Below are 23,568 nucleotides of genomic sequence, written 5' to 3'. Positions count from 1 at the left end.
ATGGGCACTGAGATATGGTGCCTCATGAGAACCTAGGGCCCCAGAAGTTCCATGCCTTTTGTGTCCAAACATAAGGGACCCTGGTATTACCCATGGGGAAGCTACTAATTCTCTGAACTGGGAAGCATCTGACTCCTCCCTTGGGAGAGGTAGCTACTAGGGTTCCATATCACATCCTGTTGGAGAAATAGGAATGGTGCTGAAGGCCAAATGCTGCCATTTCCCTGCCTGACCATGGTCTTTTTGGGGAGGAACCTGACTGGGTCCTTCTTCACCAGCCCCCTAATGCAGCTGCTGGTGCTCTGAGCTAAGATGTCTGTACTTTGTGGCAGAGTGAGGTGATCACTGGGCTCTGTTCCATTTGGGGCACTAGGATCGTGTAGAGTTCTTTGAAGTGACAGATTTTCTGACAAACAGTACAGATTCTGTCTCAAGGGTCTGACTGCCTGTATCTTTGACCTTGTATAGCTTTTTTTTTAAATAGAGTTCTTACCATACAGTGCTTTCATTCTGTTTGTTACTACGTGGCTCAAACCGTAGGATTTAACCTGTGGTTTTGGGGTGGTTTTGTTTCTACTGACTGTTCTCTGCATGTTGCCCTTGCCTGCTTAAAAACAGAGAGATCTTAAATCACTCGTTTTCTTTCCTCTTGCTGTTGATGTTGTGTTAAATTGTTGGGATGGAAGTCAAGCTACGTTAAGAAAGCGTGTAATTGACAATATATTGCCTTATGTTGATTTGTGTCTCCTGTGTATTTTTTCAAGGATATAAACAGCAGAGTTTAAAAAAATTGTGTGCTTTATCTCTTCCCTGTATTGTATGTGTTTTCCTGCTTGTAACATACGAGTCTATGTGCTTCTTTATAGTTCCCATTTTAATCTGTGTTGTAGCCATGGAGTCAAAACAAAATGTTGAAGCCCCATAAAATAGGTGACAGACTGATCTGTGCAGTGATAGATCAAGCATGAGACTCTTTCTGCTACTGCCAAGTTCAGATGTCTGTCTTCCATCAGTTACTTTAAAATAGAAATTACTATAAAAACGTCATGTTCTTTTAAGATCCAGAGGCTCATGGTAAGAAATAAAAGCTGATCTTCAGTTAGTGTTCAGGCTGAGAGAACAAGAGACACTTCCAATTTACAATAGCGGCCAGTGATTTTGTATGCCCAGAGTTAGACATCTAAGCCCTAATTTTCAGAGATGGCAAGAACCCATATTATCCATTAACGTCTACTGGAGTGCTGAGAACTTGTGAAAATCAGAACCAAATTGGACATCTAAAATCAGTGATTGTTTTTTGGCACAAATTTTCCTCCAGCTTTAACCCTTCCATAATCCCCTTGACACAGGCTTACAGAATGTAATATGCTTCTCAGGGAATCAGTAGCCTACTGATCATCAGCTTTTCTGTGCCTGATGCTCAGAGTGTTATTTTAGTTTACAGAGTGTGAAAAGCTAAAATATAATATACAAATAGAAAAATAGCTATGCAATATGTGAAATAAAGGATTGTTGTAGATATTTCCTAGAGGTGCTTTGGAATTTCCATTGAAATTATTTTTGATGGAATATGTTTCACTGGAAAACTTTGATTTTTGCCAAAAATTTGCAATTTTTTTGATAGACCAGTGAAATTTTTATTTTTTTTAATTTCAGGTTCCTTGGGTAAAAGTATTTTTAGTTGTCAATTCAAATGGAAACTTTTAATTCAGATTATCTTGATGATCATCTGTATATGCCTGAGCTCCTGCAGTACATCATGGGATATACAATCCGGACAGGAACTCCACCCCATAGAGAAGATCAAATTAATGACATACAAGCTTCCATGAAGCATCACTGCAACTAAGGGGACACAGGTTAATGTTGAACTGAAAGGAAGCATTTTAATCCAAGAATATCAAAACATGCCATATCACTCCAGGGATGTCTCAGTAAAAAATTACAATATTTCCAAAACAAAAATTTCAGAACCCCCTTTTTGGTGGGGTGACAGAGTGGAGCAAAGAGGACATTTCTCTTTTCTGACAATAAGACACAATCTTACTGTAGCCATGTTTTTACTGACAGTGTAACAAATCTTTCCTTAGGAAGTAATATGCCTATCCTGTAAATGATCTAAAGATAAAAATTATTTTTCCAACCTGTACAACCTTTTTGTAGCATTTGCTGTTAGGCCTTCCCTCAAATAATAACCAAGAAAAAATGCAAAAATTAAACAAAAGTCTTTCCACTGATTTCTGTTGTTCAGTAATTATTTACAGTCTCATTGGAGTCAACAATGCATAGCTTTATACTCAGGAAACTTTCTTTAGATGATGACTGGTGGTAAGAGGCTACTAAGTTGTATGATAGAAATAAAATTAGATTTTCAAATAGTGCACTCCATTGCATAAAATTGCATTTGAAAACAGTTTGTTCCCATCAGGTTTCATTATTATAAAATAGTTGTAGAACGTTAAGCACAATTTCAAATTTCTGATGACTTGCCACTGATGTCATACCTATATCCATATCTGCTGAAAAATTGTTTTAAGTTTGAAAATAATGTCAGTTACTTAAGGAGGAAAATGCCTCATAACTTTGTAATTTTAAGAAGAAACTGAAACAATCATTAACAAGTCATAAAATTTAATATTAGCCTTATCCTTAACCTTAAAAATAAAGTATGGAAAAGCATAGGCATTGTCACTTCAAACATTCCTTCTCACCTTCTGGAATAAGTTAAGATCAAGTACACAAAACAGTTTGGTATAACCTGCCAGCTATATAATATAGCTACATATACCACAGTCGGTAAGCTAGCATTTTTATCCCTATTTTACAGGTAGGAAAAATGAGACACAGGAAGACTCAGTTGCTTGTGCGCCAGTCAGTCTGATTTAGTAGATTAGGCACTGGAGCAAGGTGAAGTAATTTTCAATCCCTTGATTTAAAAAAAAATAAAATGTTTGATTTAAATCAGGATGAGACTGTAAAACTAATATGAAAATTTGGGCTATTGGAATTTTAAATGAAAACATATAACGAACTAAATTATAAGTTCCATTGTTTTATTAAAAAAATGCTACTCCTGGATAGGATATATTTTCTGAATTTTACAAAACTGCTGTACACAAAACAAAGTATTGAAAATTAAAATCCAATCACAAACATTTGATCAAGCATAAACTTAATTCACATGAATAAATCCCATTGATTTCAGTGTACCTACTTATGCTTATGTGTTTGAATCACGGGGCCAATATGTTTTATTAAAATTTAGAGGCATAAAATCATTTTGTCATTTCAAAGCAATAGTACTACATTAGCAAAAAAAAGTCTAAATTTTCAGTACATTAACTAAATCATTGTGAACTCTTATACAAACAGGCCAATATTTGCAAAAATAGTAACCTAAAATTAGGCTCCTAAACTCCATGAGTAAGTGCCTAAAGACAGGATTTTTAAAAGTATATGAGTAATTTGAGAATAGAAATGCTACTGAATTTAAGCAGCAAATCCCAACGGCAAAATATAACAGAATCATTTCAGCATTCTTGACTTGTGCAATATGTCAAAAGCTGGTTTTGGCTGCAGATTGAGTTTGGACTATTTATTGAGCAATTTTTTATTTGAATTTGTGATGTTCTCACAGCAATCAGTAAATGGGCATGTTTCTTGCAGAATAGATGAATGTTTATATGTGAAACTTCTTGGTAGGGGAAAAAAAACTGAAATGCTGCTAACAATTAGGAAATTATTTTTTAAGTATAAAACATCTGCTTTATTAATTTAAGACAATAAAATGTGAAGTAAAGAATTAGCAGAGTAAAAAATCATGATATACATGAAAATGGTTTTTAAATCAATACATTTATCCACCCTGCATTTGACTGAGATACAGGAGACCTGGTGTCTAATACTGCATGTAAATATGTTGTATAACATAAATGAGACTGATTTCAATGTTGTGGACATTCTTTTGGAATCTTAAGAGTTTTGTAGCTTAACAGCCAAATTGTCTTAACCTGGATGAAGAAGCCAAAACTATTGATTGTTTCTGAAATGGAAAAGAGACACCATTACCTCTACGTGTTTATTTGGCAGGTAGTCTTGAGATGACATTATAATTACAGAATTTAGTAAGGGAGCAGAGGAAGTTGTCATGTATGACCTCTAAAGTTCAGTACCTGTGTCAATAATCAGGCATATAAACACTGATGTCTGCATCTAACTTCAGGCATCTATGTTCAAAAAGTTGGGCCCATAGTGATTTCAGAGTTAGTGAAGTCTCAATCGGCAAGTCACTTTTCAAGACAAATGCACAAATACATGGTATGTGTATTTTAAGGTCTTGATTGTGTGACTGTTACGTCTGTTGGTATTTACTTAACTGACAAGAGTAGTCTCTTTGACTTCAGTTGGCTTCCCCTTTGTATAAATATATATCTGTGTTACACAATCTAGCCATAAAGGTGAACCTGTGTCTTAAACATCAAATCCAACTTCAAGTTTCTCCAAAGTATGTGTGGGGTTAATGGTGTTTCAGTTTAAGTTTTTTCTAATGTATAAAGCAGGTGGAAAAATGGATCCACATTTTTGCAAAAATTTCATCCCTTTGTTACTCTGAAATATGAAAATCTTTTTACAAAATTTGCTACTGTAGATCATAGATTCCCAGACAAAAAGGACCATTGCCACATTTTGTCCCTTTCTTTAGACCTTTTCTCTATGAGCCTGTGAAAACTAGCAATAGCCAGCATTTCTAAGTTACAATCGAAAAGCCCATTTAACTTATCCATTACATGTCTGTACCCATGCAGGATTATTTCATACAGTCTGTCCTCTGGTGTTTTGTAGTTTAAATATCTAAAGCAAACAGGGCATATCCCCTGGTTTGGTGTAACTGATTTGGAGGTACTTGTTTCTATAGATTAATCAGGAATGTGGATGGCAAATTTAACATTCAAGGTGATAGAGATTCAAACCAACCTGTTCATTTACCTCAAGAAGTGGCTAAATAGGTGAAAATGCATCATCCACTAAACAAATGTTTGCTTCTGCAATTACCTGCTAGAAAGGAGTGACTGGTTGGGGAAACTAGTCCAGTGAAAGAAGCAAGTTCAGTGCCTGCAGAGCAGAGGAGGGGCAGGCCAGCCAACTCATAACACATAAAATCATACTGCTTTTACACTTTTAAACACTAGGCCTTGCCTGGTTTCTTCGTATCTGCTTTCAAACTATAACTTAACTTTCTGGTAAGTGAAACTGGGAAATGTGGCCTGACAATGGAGACTGGAACTGTGCTGCATAAGTTACTTTTAAGACCCTGTTTCTTCATATGCACCAGAATCTTCACCTCATCCAGCCTCAAATAACTGAAGACTCCATTGTGACTTCACTCTTTTTGGCCTTAGAGTCCCCACTCAGGCAAACTAGGGGACTCTCCTAGGAGATTCTAACACACCATGGCCATGAATTCCTTCAATATATCAAATTCCTCAAAAATCACACTCAAAGGTACAAACATATCTTTGACTGCAGAAGTTTTAAAATAAAATAGCAATACAGATTTTCTAAGCATGTCTGTGTGGATCAGTAACTTGCTGATCTTGCTGAAGTCGGAGTTAAGGTTGTGCAACTGAGCAATTTTGAAGAACTGGATGTGGGTATTGTGGATGGGCACACTGGAAGCAAAATAAAATTGGTTCCAGAACCACAAAGTTTGTGTAGAGGTTGGACATCTCTTATCCTGCACCCTCGACATCTGACTGGTCCTGAACCAGGGAATTTGCCAGACTAGAGAAGATTCCCTGCCGCAGTCCCCAGCACCGACTCTGCCAGCTCCAGGTGGTGGTGGGGAAGCTGGAAGACCACCTCCAACCTCTGTCAGGCTACCTGCTGGGTTGTTGACCCCACTGCCGCTGCTTCCCTGGCTGGACTGCCTGCCATGCTTCAGCTGCACGTACTTCCATAGGCTGTCACAGGCTCCGACCCCACACTGCCACGGGCTACCAGAAGCTGGCTCTGGCCCTGGTTGGGCTGCCAAGGGTTTGGGCTTTGACCCAACCCTGTTGCAGCCCACAGGCTCTGACCCCACTTCCGCAGGCTGTCCCAGGGTCTGGCCCAATGCTATTGTAGGCTATTGGGGCTAACACTGGCTCCAGTCCCATGGCCATGGGCTGCTGAGAGCTCAAGTTTCTGCCCCATGGCAGCCCGTAGTCTTTGTCCCCACTTTTGTGGGCTACCTGAGGCTCTGACCTCAGCCTGCGCTGCTGGGCATTGCTCCAACCCCGGTCCCAGTGCCACAGGGTGTTGGGCAGCTATTAGGGACTGCTGTCAGCTCCAGTCCCATTGCTGTGGCCTTCTGGGTGCTGCTGCTCTTCCCAGCCTCTACCTTATCTCGCTGCTTCAGCTCGGCCTCTCCTGGATTGTCCTCCTGCCACCAGGCTACCAGGATTCTCTGAGCCAGGAATATCCATGGTCCTTCCAGACCACGGATATTGCCGGACTAGAGAATTCCAGATTTGGAGCTGGCATAGCGTATTTTGATGCAATGATTTTTAAATGGTAAGACATGTCAGTTGAAGCTGGTCTGGAGGTTAATGTTTTAACCAGCGTCTTCCTACATTGCCAGTATTGGTGATGAAAAGAAATCGATTTATTCAACTTCAACTCTGAACACATTTTTGCGTGGCAACTGTGTAAGAAACTGCTAATGCAAATGTACTTCGAGTTTTGTTTGTCTGTTGTCATTCTTTTGCTACAAACAAATTGATAAAGGCTATATGGTTCCAGACTAGCAAGTTTTAGACCAGATAGTTTTTAAAAGGGAACGGGGTTAAAAAGGAAAATGGCAACTAATTCTTAAGTGGTGTAGTCAGATGATTCCCTGTAAGTCCTTTACTGTTTTGTGTTTGAACTAAGTCTGAATTTCTAATCTGCTTGGCACCAGACAAGACATTGAAGAATTTGCATTCCAAATCTAATACTCCTGCAAGAGGCCATAAAATAGTAAATAGTGTAGTTTAAAGTTTGTCATTTTATCACTCAGAACTGTAGTTAAAAGAACTTTGTGTTTTCCAGTTATGCATTCCTCTGCTTTTGCACTTCTGCTTTGGCTGGTGGCAGGTCATACTAATGGAAGTTCTGGAATAGGACCAGATTTTTAACAAACAGATAAGAAGGAAACTTGAAAATTACTAAGAATATAAACCCATGCCTGAGTCACTGAATTGTGTCCAATATGAGATGGCTACTCTGCCTAAAGTGAATCAGTGCACGGGAGACTCATTTTCTTTTCTCTCTCAGGTAACATTGTTCTGGTAGAATTCTTGATCAGTTTATATTAAAAGTTGTCATGCATTTGGTCATTCTGGAAGATCCTTTGTTCTTCTGCCCAAGTTAGCATACATTGGCATAGCTGTGCACCAATGTCTGTTATTGGTAGGGATGGACAAACTGGCTGCTACTAAGATTCAGGGGACTAAAAGTCACATTACTTGAAAATTGTGAACATCTAGATGGGGAGGGAGGGAGAAGCAACTCTAGAAATAACAAGGGGATATACAAATACACACAGTAATGTTCCGCAGAGTGAGGGAACAAGAGCAAAACCAGAGGCAGCACAGAGGAGAACTATGCTTTAAAAATTATGACCATGTCAGAGATGACAGAAGGGTGGTTGTGGGATGCATAGCAGGAGTAGTTAAGAAGAAACTGAAAATGGAACTAAAGTGTTTCACACTTTGTTACTGGTGGACAAGTTTATTACACGTACCAGGAGCGCCTTGTAGTCCTCTATTATCACTCACAAGTGCCCTGTGTGTCAGCCTCTCTGTCTTGCATCACTGTTCCTCCCATTCTGCCTCCATTCCAGGGGCAGCAGGCATCCCCTCATTTCCCCTACCACTCCATGGCAGGATTGCCCAATATCTGCCTTGCTAGGGACTCTATATGACTCCCCATTCTCTTGCGGGTCAGGAGCTTTGTGTGTACCCCCTCACTTGGTTCTTCCATCCAAACACAGAAAGCCCATCAAGTTGAATAAGGCCTTGCAAGGTTGGCCAATAATTTACTGAAAACCCAAAAGGAGAAGTTGGCATTTTTGTGGGGTGGGGAGAAGTTAGCTACTGGACAATGCCACCAACCAATCTGGAGTGGGGATGAGACAGCATGCCCTCATAATGCTTAGTGTGCTCTCAGAGGGAACCCTGGCAGTGGGGGTGCACTGGGGATGGAATGTTGAAATTCTTTAATCTAAACCTACAATGGCGCAGAATGTCTCATTGTGACACTGACAGACAGGTCAGTGTGACCCATAATAACTTAACTGGAGGCATTGAAATCAATGAAGACAATCTACTTGTATGACAATTTCAAAGAAGTATACTAGACTTGAATACTGAATGTGTTTGCTTGTATTATTAAAGAATCAACAGTAGAGGATAGTTGTATTTGTCTGTGTTTACCTATATCAGCAGTTCTCAAACTTTTTGGACTCTGGAGCCCTTTACATGCGTAAAAATTTATACGGAGCCCCAGCAGTCCACTGATTGTATGTGTTGTACCTATTGATGTTTCCAGTTTGTAAACCTCGTGGAGCTCCTGGAGATGTCTTGCAGAGCCCTGGGGCTCCACGGAGCACAGTTTGAGAAACACTGACCTATATCATATTAGAAGTTTAATAATGTGATATAATTAACATGTAGACGCAAAAATCCTGTTCCTTTCTTTTAATGACTCATTACTGCAGTCTATTAACTCAAAGATGTAAAATATCACAGGGACTAACAATATTATTTACATTGTCTTCAGCTGAGCCTTTATTGAACTGCCTTGATTATTTGACTGGTTAATTGCCTCATGTTACTGTGGGAAATAGAAGTTTAGCTTCAAAGCAATAATATACTTTACCTATTCTTCAAATCATGGAAGTCAAGAGAGATTCCAGAAGACTGGAGAAGGGCAAATAAAGTGCCCATCTATAAAAAGGGAAATAAGAACAACCCAGGCAACTACAGACCACTCAGTTTACCTTCTGTGCCAGGAAAGAGAATGGAGAAGAAGGTAATTAAGGAATTCATCTGCAAACATCTAGAAGAAAACAAGGCAATAGGTAATAGCCAGCATGGATTTGTAAAGAACAAATCATGTCAAACCAATCTGATAGATTTCTTTGATAGGATAACAAGTTTTGTAGACAAGGGAGAAGTCGTGGACGTAGTATACCTAGATTTTAGTAAGACATTTGATACAGTCTCGCATGACCTTATCAATAAACTAGGCAAATACAACTTAGATGGGCTACTATAAGGTGGGTGCATAACTGTCTGGAAAGCCATTCTCAGAGAGTAGTTATTAATTGTTCACAGTCATGCTGGAAAGGCATAAGTAGTGGGGTTCTTCAGGGGTCTGTTTTTGGACTGGTTCTGTTCAATATCTTCATTAATGATTTAAATATTGGTATAGAGTACGCTTATTAGATTTGGAGACGATACCAAGCGGGGTGGGGTTGCAACTGCTTTCGAGGATAGGGTCATAATTCAAAATGATCTGGACAAACTAGAAAAATGTTCTGAGGTAAATAGGACAAAGCTTAACAAGGACAAATGCAAAGTACTCCCCTTACGAAGGAACAATCTGTTTCACACACACAAAATGGGAAGTGACTGTCTAGGAAAGAGTACTGCAGAAAGGGATCTAGGGTTCATAGTGAACTAAATATGAGTCAAAGTGTGACTCTGTTGCAAAAAAAGCGAACATGATTCTGGGATGCATTAAAAGAGTGTTGTGAGCAAGACACAAGAAGTCATGCTTCTGCTCTACTCTACACTGATTGGCCTCAGTTGGAGCATTGTGTCCAGTTCTGAGCACCACATTTCAACAAAGATGTGGAGAAATTGGAGATGGTCCAGGGAAGAGCAACAAAAATGATTAAAGGTCTAGAATATATGAGCTATGAGGCAAGGCTGAAGGAGTTGGGCTTGTTTAGTTTTGAAAAGAGAAAACTGAGAAGGGACATGATAGCGGTTTTCAGGTATCTAAAAGGGTGTCACATGGAGGAGGGGGGGGGGGGAAATTGTTCTCCTTGGCCTCTGATGGTAGAACAAGAAGTAATGGGCTTAAACTGCAGCAAGGGAGATTGAGGTTGGACATTAGGAAAAACTTCCTAACGGTCAGGGTGGTTAAACACGGCAATAAATTGCCTAGGGAGGTGGTGGAATCTCCATCTCTGGAGATATTTAAGAGCAGGTTAGATGGGAAGATCTAGACCATGCTTGGTCCAGCCATGAGGGCAGGGGACTGGACTTGATCTCTTGAGGTCCCTTCCAGTTGTAATTCTACCATCTGAGGAAGGCCCTCTTGGGCAATTGCTGTCAAGAAGCTATCAGCTTGTTAGATCTCTATAAAGAAAGCATCGTGCCTGATCCTTTTTTTCTCTCAGCTATGCCTGAGCTTTGACAGAGAAAGTCTAACCTACAAGATGGAGGTCTCCATCTTGGAGTTCTCTGGAAGGATTTTAACAAACTCTGCCCTGGAGTGCCTAGTGGACTATAAGCTTTTAAATTGCTTCCATAGCTCACTACTTCTGCTATGAATCTAGACTAAGCTTTTATACACATTGGTATATATTTCTTTTACCTATATATAATTTGTTTTTTTCTTGTATTACTAAATCTTAGATTTAGTTAATAAGGATTCCTGTAAGGATTTATTTGGGTGAAATCTGAAATAGTCATTGATCTGGTGTATCTAGTCTTTTGGGATTGGTAAAACTTTAAGTATGCTAAATATGGTTTCCAGTAATCTCTCATGATATTAGTTTGTTGTCTGAATGGGAGCCAAAGGCTGGAATGCTTAATGAGGACTCTGTTTTGGCTTCTTGGTACCCAGTATGATATTACAGAGGCTGTTTGGCTACTTGCTTATTATTCAAATTATAGAAAAAAGCAACCAGTTTGGGGGATTGTCTTCCCTATTCCTTGCAGTTTGCCCTGAATAAGCATTCTCAGTGTTGCCCCTCAAGACACTATGGTTGCACTCACCTAAAGCAAGGCAACAGCATTGCTGCAAAAATGGAGAAACAAATTCAGCTGTGGAATGAGCCAATGCAACGTTCATTTGAATCAATACGGTTTACCTTTGCTTATGCCAGGGCTGAGTTTCACTTTTAGCTGGTATCAGAAAGCATCTGAAGCTGAGTTTAAAGACTTATCCTCAAAGCAGCTAGGATAACAGCAGCCTTGGAAGAAACTCTTTCTGGACCTTCCTTGCAAACAAGACATAGACATAGGTGCTGGAACTCTGGTTGCTGCGGGGTGCTTGTGCACCTCCTGGCTTGAAGTGGTTTCCATCATATACAGGGTTTACAGTTTGATTCAATGGCTCTCAGTACCCCCACTATTGCTCCAGCACCTCTGGACATGGAAGACTGCGCTATATCTACTACCAGGAAGATGTGGCTCAAAGAAGTTGTGATATCACTGAGTGGTATTCTCATGAACATGGTGGGATTCTAGAACTCCTATGAGTCTTGCAGTAAGAGCCTCTCTGGTCTGCTCGACTGAGCTGTGATGCAGAGCTTTCATTTGCTCAATTGACCCAGATCAGGATGAATGGTTGGAATTCCATCGTGAACTTATGGTTTATAGCTAACTTAAACAATTTAGCTGGCAGCTGGCCTAGATAAAGTGATGAAATAGCAACAGATATTGTGGAAATATTCTCCCTCACAGCATCAGGTCTGGCAAAAGTTACCACAGAACTTGTGTGTGTGTGTGTGTGTGTGTGTGTGTGTGTGTGTTTGAGACTGGATTAGTGTCCATCATCACCTGCTGAGGCCACTATGAACTGACCCATTGCTCCCCTCTCTCACATGACAGCAAAAAAGGGCAAAATTTGAGTGGCAACCATAGTATGTGCCACCCCTTCTAACAAACCCAGAGCTGAGAGGCTTGAGTCCAGGTCCAGTGTTGCCATGAGGCAGAGAAATCCAGGGTCTCCAGAGATGGAGCGTAATTCCCCTGTGTGCACTGCCGGGCTACCAGCCTGTACCATTTCCCCCCTTTACATGGTCTAAAACCTCTCCCTCTTGAGGGAAGGGTGTAGGCTGTATACAGATCATTGAGATTCTATGTGTGGCCTGTGCAACCAGTCCTTTGCTCCCTTCCTCCGAGCCTTTTGTGCACTGGGGGCCCAGCACTTATATATTCCCTTCCCCTCCCCCCCGCCCCCCGGAAACTTCCGGAGCCCTTTGAATCACCTGATTTGCACCCTATCCCCACTACTCCCCCTCCCCAGAGCTTAAATTCTGTGAATAATCTGATTCATGGTGTTCAAGATATGGGAGGGAGGAGGAGGAGCAGGGATGGGGCATGCTTGGGAGAGGATGTAGAAAAGAGGCTGGATGGTGGTTTGAGGGAATGGGTGGTGTGAGGGCAGGAGGGGTAGGGCGGGTCAAAAATCCCCAGTAAAAATGAGAAGTGGCACACATTTAAAGCAAGGACATGTGAGAGGTACACGATGATTGCACACAACATGAGAGCTGTGTGCATCCTCTGCTTCTTTATGTTACTTTTGCTGGCAATTTAATTTGCCCCTAATAATGGAACACTTTGTGTTGAAAAGACATGATAAAGATGGAAAATCAAGAGCAGTGTATTTAATTGTATTCTTGGGGTCATGCTTAGTGCACTTGCCAAATTTCAATTAGGGATGAAAAATACCATTTTATTAGTTAATTGGTTAAACATTATGTTTAACTGGTTAGCCAATTGAATGGGGATGGATGAAGGAACTGGAGCTGAGCTGGAGGGCTCCCTGCCTGCTTGCAGTGGGCCCCACTGGGCTGGAGCAGCCCCATACCCATGGCAGGTGAGGGGGTGGCTGCTCCAGCCCCTGCTAGTTGACTGTAACCTGTAAGCCTCACCTAGCAAGGTTAAACGGTTAATCATTCACATTCCTAATTTCAAACTTGTGACCAACTGATGTGACCCATCTGTTAGCTTTGGTTTGTCCATCTCTGCGCTAGGCACGTGTGCTGCTTTGTAAGTAGTTGTAACTCTAGATTGAAAGGGATACTGTATGTTCAGTGAACCAAGGCTTTTATGATTGAGGCTTAGTAGAATCTAGTATTCTCTGTGGGCAATCAAACTTACAAATTCTGATTTCTGGTTGAACTTTGTAGACCCACTGATTTTGATAATTGAGACTGAGGTGCAATCCTGACATTTATTATGGATCCCCATATCGATCAGTCCAATTTAATTTCCTCAGAGGAAGCAGACCATGCTAGAAATGATGGATTTTCATGAAGAGCTGATCAGCCTACTTTGAGAGAACATCTCAAGGGCTTGTAGAGAGCAGGCAATTATCAATACTGATGAATGTTTCTTTTCATCAAAAATTAAAGTCTCATTAGTAGTCCGTGTAGCAACTGATGATAAATGCTCTCAAGAGATTACTTTTTTTTTAATGTACTTGGAGATACTGTCTGCTCTGATTATAAGTTGGCTGTTTTCAGCTGAAAGACTCATTGGCAAAATGTGGGTTACAATTTTTTAATAGGATGTTTTATTACAGCCCATCTTATATCACTGATGAGTCAGTGGCTGCAATTAAAAATGATATTTTAAAGAGATGGGCCTATGCCATCTAATCTTCTTCCAAAATGCAAAGGGATTCAAATCCAGGTGTTTGGCTCAGACCATTACAGATTTCTAATATTTTCTGGGGTTTAATTTCCTATTGTAAACTTGGCATGGAAAGTTTCTGCTCAAGATAGAATATTTTTTCAAGTTTGAAAGAAAAAATCAATTGTGAATAAGTAGGTAGCTGCTCCAGACCAGTGTTTCCTCCTCCAGCTCAAACAACACTTCATTTATAACCTCCGTGGTGTGGGTGTTAAGCTGTTTATACTGCCGCTTAATGCAGGGAATTGGATAGATGTGAAGAAAATCTGATTCACTGTAAACTTCTTATGTTAAAATTGATTAGATGAAAACTCCATTTATAATGAAGAATTCCCTACATTTTAGCATTTTGCAGTAGTGTGTTTCTTGTTAGCTAGCTGATTGTAAATCTCTATTCCAGATATAAGACAGTGGTTTTGTTTGGTTTGGTTTTGACAGAAACAATTAAACATCTGCCCTATTGCTTGCTGTTTGGTCTCTGGTTTATACACAGAATTAATTCTACTTTTTAACACACATACTGAAAGTCAGCAGCATGTTGCAGCTCTCATTCCAATATATAAAGTGCTCACAAAATAACTGATTCCAAGCATAGACGAGGATGAAAGGTAACTTACCTGGAAGTTTTGCAGATGACGTCCAAGGTTATAGAAAGTGCACTTCTGGTTAGAGGGCCAATTCCTGTAAATTGCCCAGTGTGGCTTGCTCTTGTGACTTCATCATGAGTTTTGTCATATTTTGTGTTTTTCTTGATCCTTCAGCTCCTTTGGCCATTTAATTAGACAAAAAATTCAACTCTTGTTTTAAAAAGTAAGTTTCTAACCCCAATGCACAGAAGTTTAGAAATATGACACAAGTTCACTTGAAAGGTCAGAAACCAGAAGTTAAGTGAATGAATCCAATATTTATTAATTTAAAAATAACTCATGATTTGAAAGGAGTGACCAGATGCCCTAGTATTAGGGGTTTTGTCTTAAAGGACCTTATTATACCACCATCACAATGGTCCCAATGTTTTATACTTGCTCTCTAGTCATTCTCTTTGAAAATAATCTTTGGGAGGCCTGACACATGATTTTTGATTGTCTGGGGGTTAGTAATACTTGAAAATCCAAGAACATGGCCCAGGACAGGAATTCTCTACTAGGACTTAGGGTGAAGGTAAGGAAACCTGCACTTCTTCCACTGCAGATCTCTGTGGCTACTACTGTATGAGGAATGGCCAATGAACCTAAATCTAAATTTAATGTCTAATTAAATGAATCCTTCACATCTATACAGGGATCCCGCCTTTCATTCTACATGTACACACACAGCTCCTTTAGTGTCCAGCTCTTTCAGTGTCCAGTGGCCTTCCATGTGTTTGGGAGTGTATATATGTATGCTGAAGTTAGGAATAGGATTGTCCTTCCCCCAACAGAACATAAGACTATACACCCAAGAGTCTTCTTCAGTTTCCTGAATTTTGCGTGATGTTTAGCTGGCAGTTTGTCAAAAGTATATAGATCCTTTTGTTTTATTCAGATTTTAGTTATAAGTTTTTAAGTTGCTTTTTTAAAAGTGTTGCTTGAGGGCTTTTTAGCTTTTGTTTTTTAGAAATGCATTTTTCATCCATGGTGACAAGTTTTTTCCACTAACACTTTGTATTTTACAAAGCTCCACATACTTCTAAGCAGGTACATAAACAAAATAATAACTGGGGGGGGGGGGGGGGAGGGGAAGGGGTTGAGGTAGGGGATACAATATAAAGTGGGTTTTGTTGGATGCTTAAAAATGTTAATATTAACCTGTATTATATGAAACATTAAAACCCAAACTGTTTTTGCAAGAGCAGTATTGGAAAAAACAATATAATATAAAGAAGCCCAGTAATTAGTCTCCATCCCCCAACCTCCAACACAATCTTTAAGAGTGAATGAATGCCTGTGTGCCGCACATAGTGGGTGCTAGCAATTGTTGGAAATTTATGGATCTATAACAGGAGACAATAAGTAAACAATAATAATGGGAGTCAGAGATGTAAACACATAATTAATCAGTTAACTAGTTAAATACTAGGTTAATCTAACATTTAACACAGTCAGGCTGGAACAGTCTCCCTCCTGGGATCCTGCTTAGTTAGTTATAACTAAGCAGGATCCCAGGAGGGAGACTGTTCCAGCCTGACTGTAGCAGCTCCCAGCCCACTGGGCTCCCACTCCGTCATACTGGGGCTAGGGCTGGCTGCCAGCTCCTGGCTCACATGCTGGGGTTGGAGATGCCTCCAGCTCCCTGCCCCTGTGCTTGGTTTAGGGCTGGCTGCCGGCCCCTAATCCCGGTTGGCAGCTACACGGGGCTGGTTGCCCGGGCTAGAGCAGCTCATCCTTACTGGGTTATACTTACCGCGTAATGGTTAACCAGTTACCCGTTCACATTCCTAGTTGAGGTGTCACTTGCTTTTGTTTGTTGGGAACATTTGGTAAGTTGAACCTATGCTTATTGACAGGTACAGGTGCAGGTCTAAAATAGTAGGTTAGTCATATTGTTTATAACAACATTTGCAGATTGTTTTTAAATCTATGATATGTCTCACTGAGATCAGCTAATATTTGGTTACTTGGAATGCTTAACTGTTGCATTTTCCTCTTTGTTGCTTGTTGCCGGTGCCTTCCATTCTTGGACAATGATTAATTCTTGTATCTTATTCAACTCCTAGGTGCAGAAGTGCTGTATATGAATATGACTGCTTATAATGAAGGTCGCCTTCAGTCATCATTCTGGATTGTTGATAAACAGCATGTGTACATTGGAAGTGCCAGCTTAGACTGGAGGTCATTGGGACAGGTAACTACTGATAAATGAAAAATCATTTTTTTAATGTAAATCTAAATCAAAGAAAAACAGAGTAGAGAAATGTAACTTGCTGAAGGCCTTGCTGTAATTTTAAATATATAACCTTCTTTGCCATAAGAAGAAATATTATGGCTATTTTATCTATATGGAGGAGAGTCTTTATTGCTGTAAATCATACTTCTTTGCATGGTAAAACCTAACATTAAATGTCACTTAAAGGCAACAGTTCATTCTAGAAGAGGAGGAATCAAATCAGATGTAAATTAAAATCTTGGAGTTACAATTATATTGAGCCGGCAGTACTTACTCAGATAAAACTACTGATTTCAGTGCTGAATTAGACTCAGGAAAGAGTGCAAATACAGGCCTATTCATAAAAAATAGGAAGATCACCCATTAGGATCTCCTTTTAGGGCTGATCCATAACCGATGTGCCTCTGTAACATCTGGAGTATGACCAGTTTTGTTCGTGTCTCCATTCTTCCAATTAGCTAGTGTAGAACTGAAACTGAGAACTTCTTAGATGCTGAAAATTCAGTGTAGTGGGCCAAAGCTGAAAGAATTCAGTATGTGGAGTTGCTGAAGATTTCAGTGGAAGTTACATGCATAGAGGACTTGTAGCATGAGACCCAGAGTTGTGTTTGTTAGAGTTGAACAATACAAAGCTTATACAAAAGCAGCTCTACTCCAGCACATCAGTGTTGTGAATTCCCTAAATTTGAGAGACTCTTTTTCAAAATTATTTTGAAGGAGCAACATTTTAGTTGCATAGCCAATGTGTTTTCTTGAAGTTATCTGTAGTAAACTATTTTTACAGTCCAGCTGTTCATCTTTTTTTCAGCAATTGTCTGCTAAAATCATAAAAAAGATAGTTAATGGGAGTTTTGCTTGCAAATTCCTGTGTGTTGAGAATAGCAAAAATGCCAATATTGATTGTGTACATTTGCCTTCAATTGGTGGAACCCGAATTGATCAGCTGTGTCATTAGTTTTGTTCTAGTTCAAGTGTTTGCTCATGTCTAGTTCAAGTGTTTGCTCATATTATGTGTGGGTGCTTGCCCTAGGCAACAGTCCCAGACGTTTTCCCCTCAACAGTATCCTTAGGGGACCAACTCTGGTGCCTTCTGGAGTGACGCCCATATGTCATGTTATAAGGCAGTATTTCTTAAACTGTGTTCCGTGGCATACTGGTGTGCCGTGGAGAACAACAGAATTCAAAATGGCCACCCTTAAAGGGTCAGGTGATCTTCCCCTTGACTTTTTTTTTTTTTTTTTTAAGAAAAAACAAGTTTAAGAAATACTGGTATAAGGGGTGAAGCCAGCTTCCCACACCCTCAGTTCCTTCCTGCTGCCAGTGATGGTCCTGGAATGTCTGCTGCTTCAGCTAAGTCCTCTGTGGAGACTGCTAAGGGGAAAATATATTTGTTCTTCATTCTCGTGAACTTTACAGAACCTATAATTTAGTTATTTCTAGTTAGTAGTTGAATTAGTTATCCTTAGTATAGTTTTAAAGTCTTCATTAGTCCCCTAATGAGGCTCCGCCTTGGGGATGGCGGCATGCCTTGGTCCCCAAGCTTTAAGCTCTGTAATCATTGTCAATGACCCTTGCCCATCAGTGATCCCCATAATAACTGTCTTAGGTGCTTGGGTGAAGGGCACATATCGATCACCTCTTTCATAAGGACCTGTTACAAGCTAGTGGAGGGTCCTGCTGCTGCTGTTTGTCAGAGCCTACTCGGCTAGAGCTCAGGTGCTCTTTGCTGCCTTCCTGGTACACCTCCCTATCCAGGACATCTGTAGAGCCACGACATGGTCTTCTGTTCGCATCACTCAATAGGTCAGAGACAATGCTGCCTTCATCAGAGCTGTCTTGCAATCTACACATCCATGAACTCCTACCCACCTCTGTTGGTATTGCTTGGGGCTCCCCCTAATATGAAATGGACATAAGCAAGCATTTAAAAAAGAAAATACACTGACTCTTGTCTGTAACTGGGGCTCTTCAAGATGTGTTGCTCATGTTGATTCCATGACCTGCCGTACTATCAGAGTTTCCAGCAAGAAAGAATTAAGAGTGGAGGGAGCGGCTGGTGCCCCTTAAAACACTGCTCCAGAACCGGTCCCCTATGCACACTGCTAAGGGAAAAACTTCCAGCACTCGTATGTGGCAACCACACCCAGCTAATATGGAACAGACATGAGCAACACATCTTGAAGAACAGAAATTGTGGAAACAGGGATCTGTCTTTCTTTGAAAGCTAATAGAGATTTTCCTTTAGCTCGAGAAAAAGGGGATTGTTCTTTTGGAGCTATGCAGTCTGAGTTTATTCCCACTGTCATCCTGGAGCCACAGATAACCATGATGCACAGCATGGTCTAAACCACAAAGTCCTAGATGGCCATAGATGAGTTACAATGAAATAACTTGCTTTCTAAATATATGAGAGCTTTGGAAATATGTTACTAATTATGGGCATAATGTGGGACAATATTTGTATGTAAGATTGACTAAACAGTTCATGCTGAAATTTTCCAGGCTTGTTTTGATCTAAGGGGCTGAATGTTTGAACAAAAATAGCTCAGCCACTTGAGTCACAAGAGAGTGAAGTTTAAATATACTTTTGACATTATAAAAAAGTTTGTAACCCCCCCTTTTTTTAACAATTATAGTGCATCACATGTTTGTGATAGAAACCTTGCCAGAGACTTAATTTCTAAATTGCAGATCTGTCTTTTGGTGACCCAGTAAAAATTCCGGCCTTGGGGCAGTTTTAAATTATGCCAGTTGGGAACAGCTCCTAAGGGCTATCATACTTCTTGAGATTACTGAAGTGTGTCATGTGTTGGCCAGGCTACCAGCATGCCTAAATACAAATGGGAGCCTAGACAAAGGGATAGCCTATGAGATGTGGAATGTGAAAAAGAAGCTGTGTCTGGGTCAAGAATCAGGCCCTCTATCCTTTTGGATCACACCTGTTGTGTATTCTAAAAAACACAAAGTAAGAATTTAGGAGCAAACAAAGACCATCATCTTTTCTGGAATCTTCTTTGGAATCAAAAAGGATTAGTTTTTTGACTAATGTTGATAGGAGAGATTATGTGAATTGCGTAAGAAAGGGTAACTTTGTTGAGCTGTTCTAAATGAGGTAAGGAAGCTGAATATTTTCTGAATTGTTCATCTTTATCATTTCTGCACTGTAGCATGGTATAAAGTAATAGGACAAGTTATTCCTCTGTCGCAAGGAAAATCATTCAGCTCTGTTCACAGCTCATCTATTATCCTGTAAAATTGTTACATAGTAAATTACATTATTTTACTGATGAAGGACCATCCAAATATGAACCTTATGAATAACAGTCACAACAATGATTGTCGAAAAGGAGCAAAACTATTTCTCTGCATGTTTCCCTTAAGGAGAAGGCTTTGGAGATTTATGGAGGAGCCAGAGGCCTTTATAGGGTATCTGGCATCCTACATGGATCCCAGGGCAGTTGCCGGTCAGGGAGTCAATCCCCTTCCCCTGCATCTTATCTCATGGATACGTAGATGAGATAATGCTTATGTTACTTATGTTAACTAGTATTACCTCCTGCATTAAGTTTAACTGGGAAATCTGTTCATGGTAGAAAGGAGAGGACTGCCGAAAGCAGCTGCTTTCTCCTCCCCCCCCCCCATATTGGGATATTCTCACAGACCTGCAGGTTGAGACCTGACTATGCAGAGTGGATGAGATCGGAATTGTACAGTTAAAAAATCCAAGCATAATTTTGTGCAGCATCTATATGGTTACTGCAGGTATTTAGGCTGTCTAATTTAATTAGCCTCTTTCACTCCTTCCAACAAATCAAAGGGCCAAGTGAAAGGTGTCTGTGGTTCTTGGGCATGAGGTACATATGATCCATAAAGCAGAGCAATTGCCTCCATGCCCAAATAAAAGATTCAGCCTGGGTCAGGAGCTTCCTTGGTAGGTGATGTTTTTCCATCCAACTGAATGTCTCCTGTACAAGATAAATTATTTGTGTGTATGAAAATCTCATTGTCAAATAAAAACTAACGAGCAACAAAATCATAAGGCTCAAATTGCCCTTGATTAACACATCTTGCCATTCCATTCCGTGTATGTGATGATTGTACAGAGCTTCTGCACATTGAAATTTTTACCTATCCCAGGCACATATGCTGCAGAATGCATAGATGGAGCAGCTGATTTTACTGATCTGGCAGTGTAGTTACAGATACTGTAGAACTACACTGTGCTTTCACAGAGAGAATATGCAGGTTACTTCATGTGCATTTTAGGGGCTGTCAGGCTTGCTCTCCTTACCTCTGCCTAATGGACACTACAGATTAAATTACAAATTGTGCTCATAGCTACATAAAGTATAAAATTGGATCATCGCAATAGAACACAGTAGCATTACTTTACATTAACAGCAATGCAAATGAGAATGAACTTTGGTCCTCAGACATTGGTTTACATTGTAAATGTTATTTGCAGTGTTGTTGTAGCTTTGTTGGTGTCAAGATACTAGAGAGAATATCCAGAATATAAAATTGGAAAGTGTGTCTCTGTCACCAGCAGAAGTTCATCCCACTTTGTGTCTCTAATCTGCTACAGATTTGGTAGTAAATTTCTGATTTAACTGCTTTGGGAAAGAGTCAGAGTTATATCTGTTAGTGACTTAAAAATGAATTCTCCTGCACTCTTAGGACAAGAAATTGGTTCGGAGGACAAATCTTCACTGAAAAACTGTCATGTGTTTCTAATGACGCAGCAATTAATGATAAACATTAGCTTTCATAACAATCTAGAAGGTGGTAGATCTGAGACCTATAGTCTTCTGCTTACAGACATGGATTTTCCTTGCAAGATGTGGATTGCAGAATATGGATTTTTTTAAATTTAATTGAGGGTAGGCCCAAGAGGATTTAATTCTTATTCCACCTCAATACTGTGCACAGTACAAATCAATAAGACTGAAATATGGTAACGAATACAAGAATTGTTGTGACTATTTAGAGTATTTAATGTAGTTATTCCATTAAAATGTTATTTACTATGGTTATATCTTCATATGTTTTATTTCTATTTCTAAGTTAAAAGAACTCTTTTGAAGTCTTGTGCCTGCCTTCCCAAGTTGGAATAATTATTTCTCTGCCTACCCTACTTAATTACTGTAGTATCTGAGCACCCCATCAATATTTGTTAATTTATCCTCACATCACTCTTGTGAGGGGTGAGAGTGTTGTTTACTCCTATTTTATAGGTGTGGAATTGAAACTCAGAAAAAATTATGTTGTTTACGAATTCTACAATAATAACAAAGGACAGCTGTCTACAGGGATAGGCACCCAGACACAAATGGCAAATATATATATTTTTATAGAGAAGCGCCAAACTAACACTACCCTCCATAGCAGCCTGAGCAAATAAATGCATCTTGTTTATTCAGTTACTACCCAGAGGCCACAAGAACATCCTTTCATTTCCTAGTCTCCTGCTGTTGAGCAGAAATCTGCCTTCTATTATCATCAGGGCCATAATTTGAAAATGTTCTTGTCTGAATCACAGGTTCAGCTTCATTTTTTAACCCTTATCCTAAAACTAAATTATACTTTCTCTAAAACTCATGACAATGGTAAATTTGCCTGATAAACTGAAATTGGGGAAGGGCACATATATTAAAGTTGCCTGGACCTCCCATTATATGGCTTAGTTTTCAGTTGCTCATAACTTTACAATGCTTGTACTTCATTGGTTGAAATTTTCCCTGTCAGGTACCTGCCTTAGACCAAATAGATTTTTTTAAATATAGAAAAAAATGATTCAGCCATTTCTGAGAATGAAGATATGAGTAAATAAATTGTTTTTCCTATGTTAAAAAAATCTGATGACCTTTTCTTTGAACTTATCCAGTACTGTCTTCCTTTGGTCACGTACTTGCAACTTTGTATCAGGGATATATCTTCTATATAACCTGATTCTAAATATGGCCAGGTTATAACCATCTGAAAAATTGGAAGAAAGAGGACAGTAATTGATGGGGAAGGAGATTAGGACTGGCGTGAGAAGCCTGCAGAGTAGAGACTGTGAATGACTAGATGAGGATAATAGAACTGTGATGAGGAAGGAACCTGTGGTGGGAAAGAGACTGGATTAGGACAGAAACAATTTGGAGGGCAGACTATGATGTTTGGGGAGAATGACCACCAGAGCACACACCACTCCAGAGCCTGGAACAAAACCCAGGATTCCCTAGTTGCAGCATTTCTCTATTGTCAGCAAATATCTGTGAAATCCCCTGGCAAGGTGTCCCATCTCTTTCTAGTCCCTCTCCACATAGAGGATGACTGCCTACTGCTGCTGTCAGCTACTCTACTAGTTCCAGGGTCAGAAGTCTATGTGATGGATTTAAAGATTCCAATCCTCCCGATGAGTAGTGTAAGGGTCAGTATAGTGCCGCATGATGAAATTTGTGTGGGTGGGGGTCCGTTTGTTTTTTTAGAAACAGGATGTTACATACACAGTACGTTAAAAGAACATAATTTAAGGCCAAAATTATGGTCCTTGTGCTTATGTATTATGATATACTATAGCAGTGATCACCAACCAGTAGATCAGGATCTACTGGTAGATCTTGGAGCCTTTGACAGGTGATCCTGACAGGCTTGGCTGGGAGGCTGTCAAGTGCCAGCACTTCATCTGCCCCTCCCCCACTGCCCTGCTGCTCCTGCCCTCTGCCTTGGAGCTGCCCCCCCCCCCCTTGCTTGCTATTCAGGAAAAAGAGGAAGGGAGTGCTGATCTCAGGATCCTCCTTCCTACCCTCCGCCATCTCCACAGAGCAGGGGGAGCAAGGATGGAGAGAGTTTACTGGCTGCTTTTGGGAGTGGTGCAAGGCCAGGATAGAAGTGAGCCTGCCATAGCCCCCTACACTACCACCCAGAAGCCACCTGTGGTAAGCGGTGCCCAGCTGGAGCCTGATAAAAGTGAGTGAGAATGGAGGAGGGAAGGAGGATGGAATGAGCAGGGGCGGGACCTCGGAGAAGGGTCAGGAAAGAA

At 40.2% G+C, this 23,568-nt stretch overlaps 1 protein-coding gene across 11 annotated transcripts in view; it reads left to right on the top strand.

Moving 5' to 3' along the window:
• PLD5 (phospholipase D family member 5) overlaps positions 1-23,568 on the top strand; it is a 235,978-nt gene that overhangs the window by 153,492 nt on the left and 58,918 nt on the right. For 10 of the 11 annotated variants that reach the window (XM_006135188.4, XM_014579599.3, XM_075924841.1 and 7 more), the window contains one exon: positions 16,372-16,499. In XM_006135188.4, the coding sequence (XP_006135250.1) occupies positions 16,372-16,499 (128 nt within the window). Of the gene's footprint in view, positions 1-11,580; positions 11,727-16,371; positions 16,500-23,568 lie in introns of those variants that run through there. The other variant, XM_025190797.2, reaches the window with a different exon arrangement.

Source organism: Pelodiscus sinensis, chromosome 3 (genome assembly GCF_049634645.1).
Source record: "Pelodiscus sinensis isolate JC-2024 chromosome 3, ASM4963464v1, whole genome shotgun sequence".
Classification (NCBI taxonomy): domain Eukaryota; kingdom Metazoa; phylum Chordata; order Testudines; family Trionychidae; genus Pelodiscus; species Pelodiscus sinensis.
This window is presented reverse-complemented; position numbering and strand designations above follow the sequence as displayed.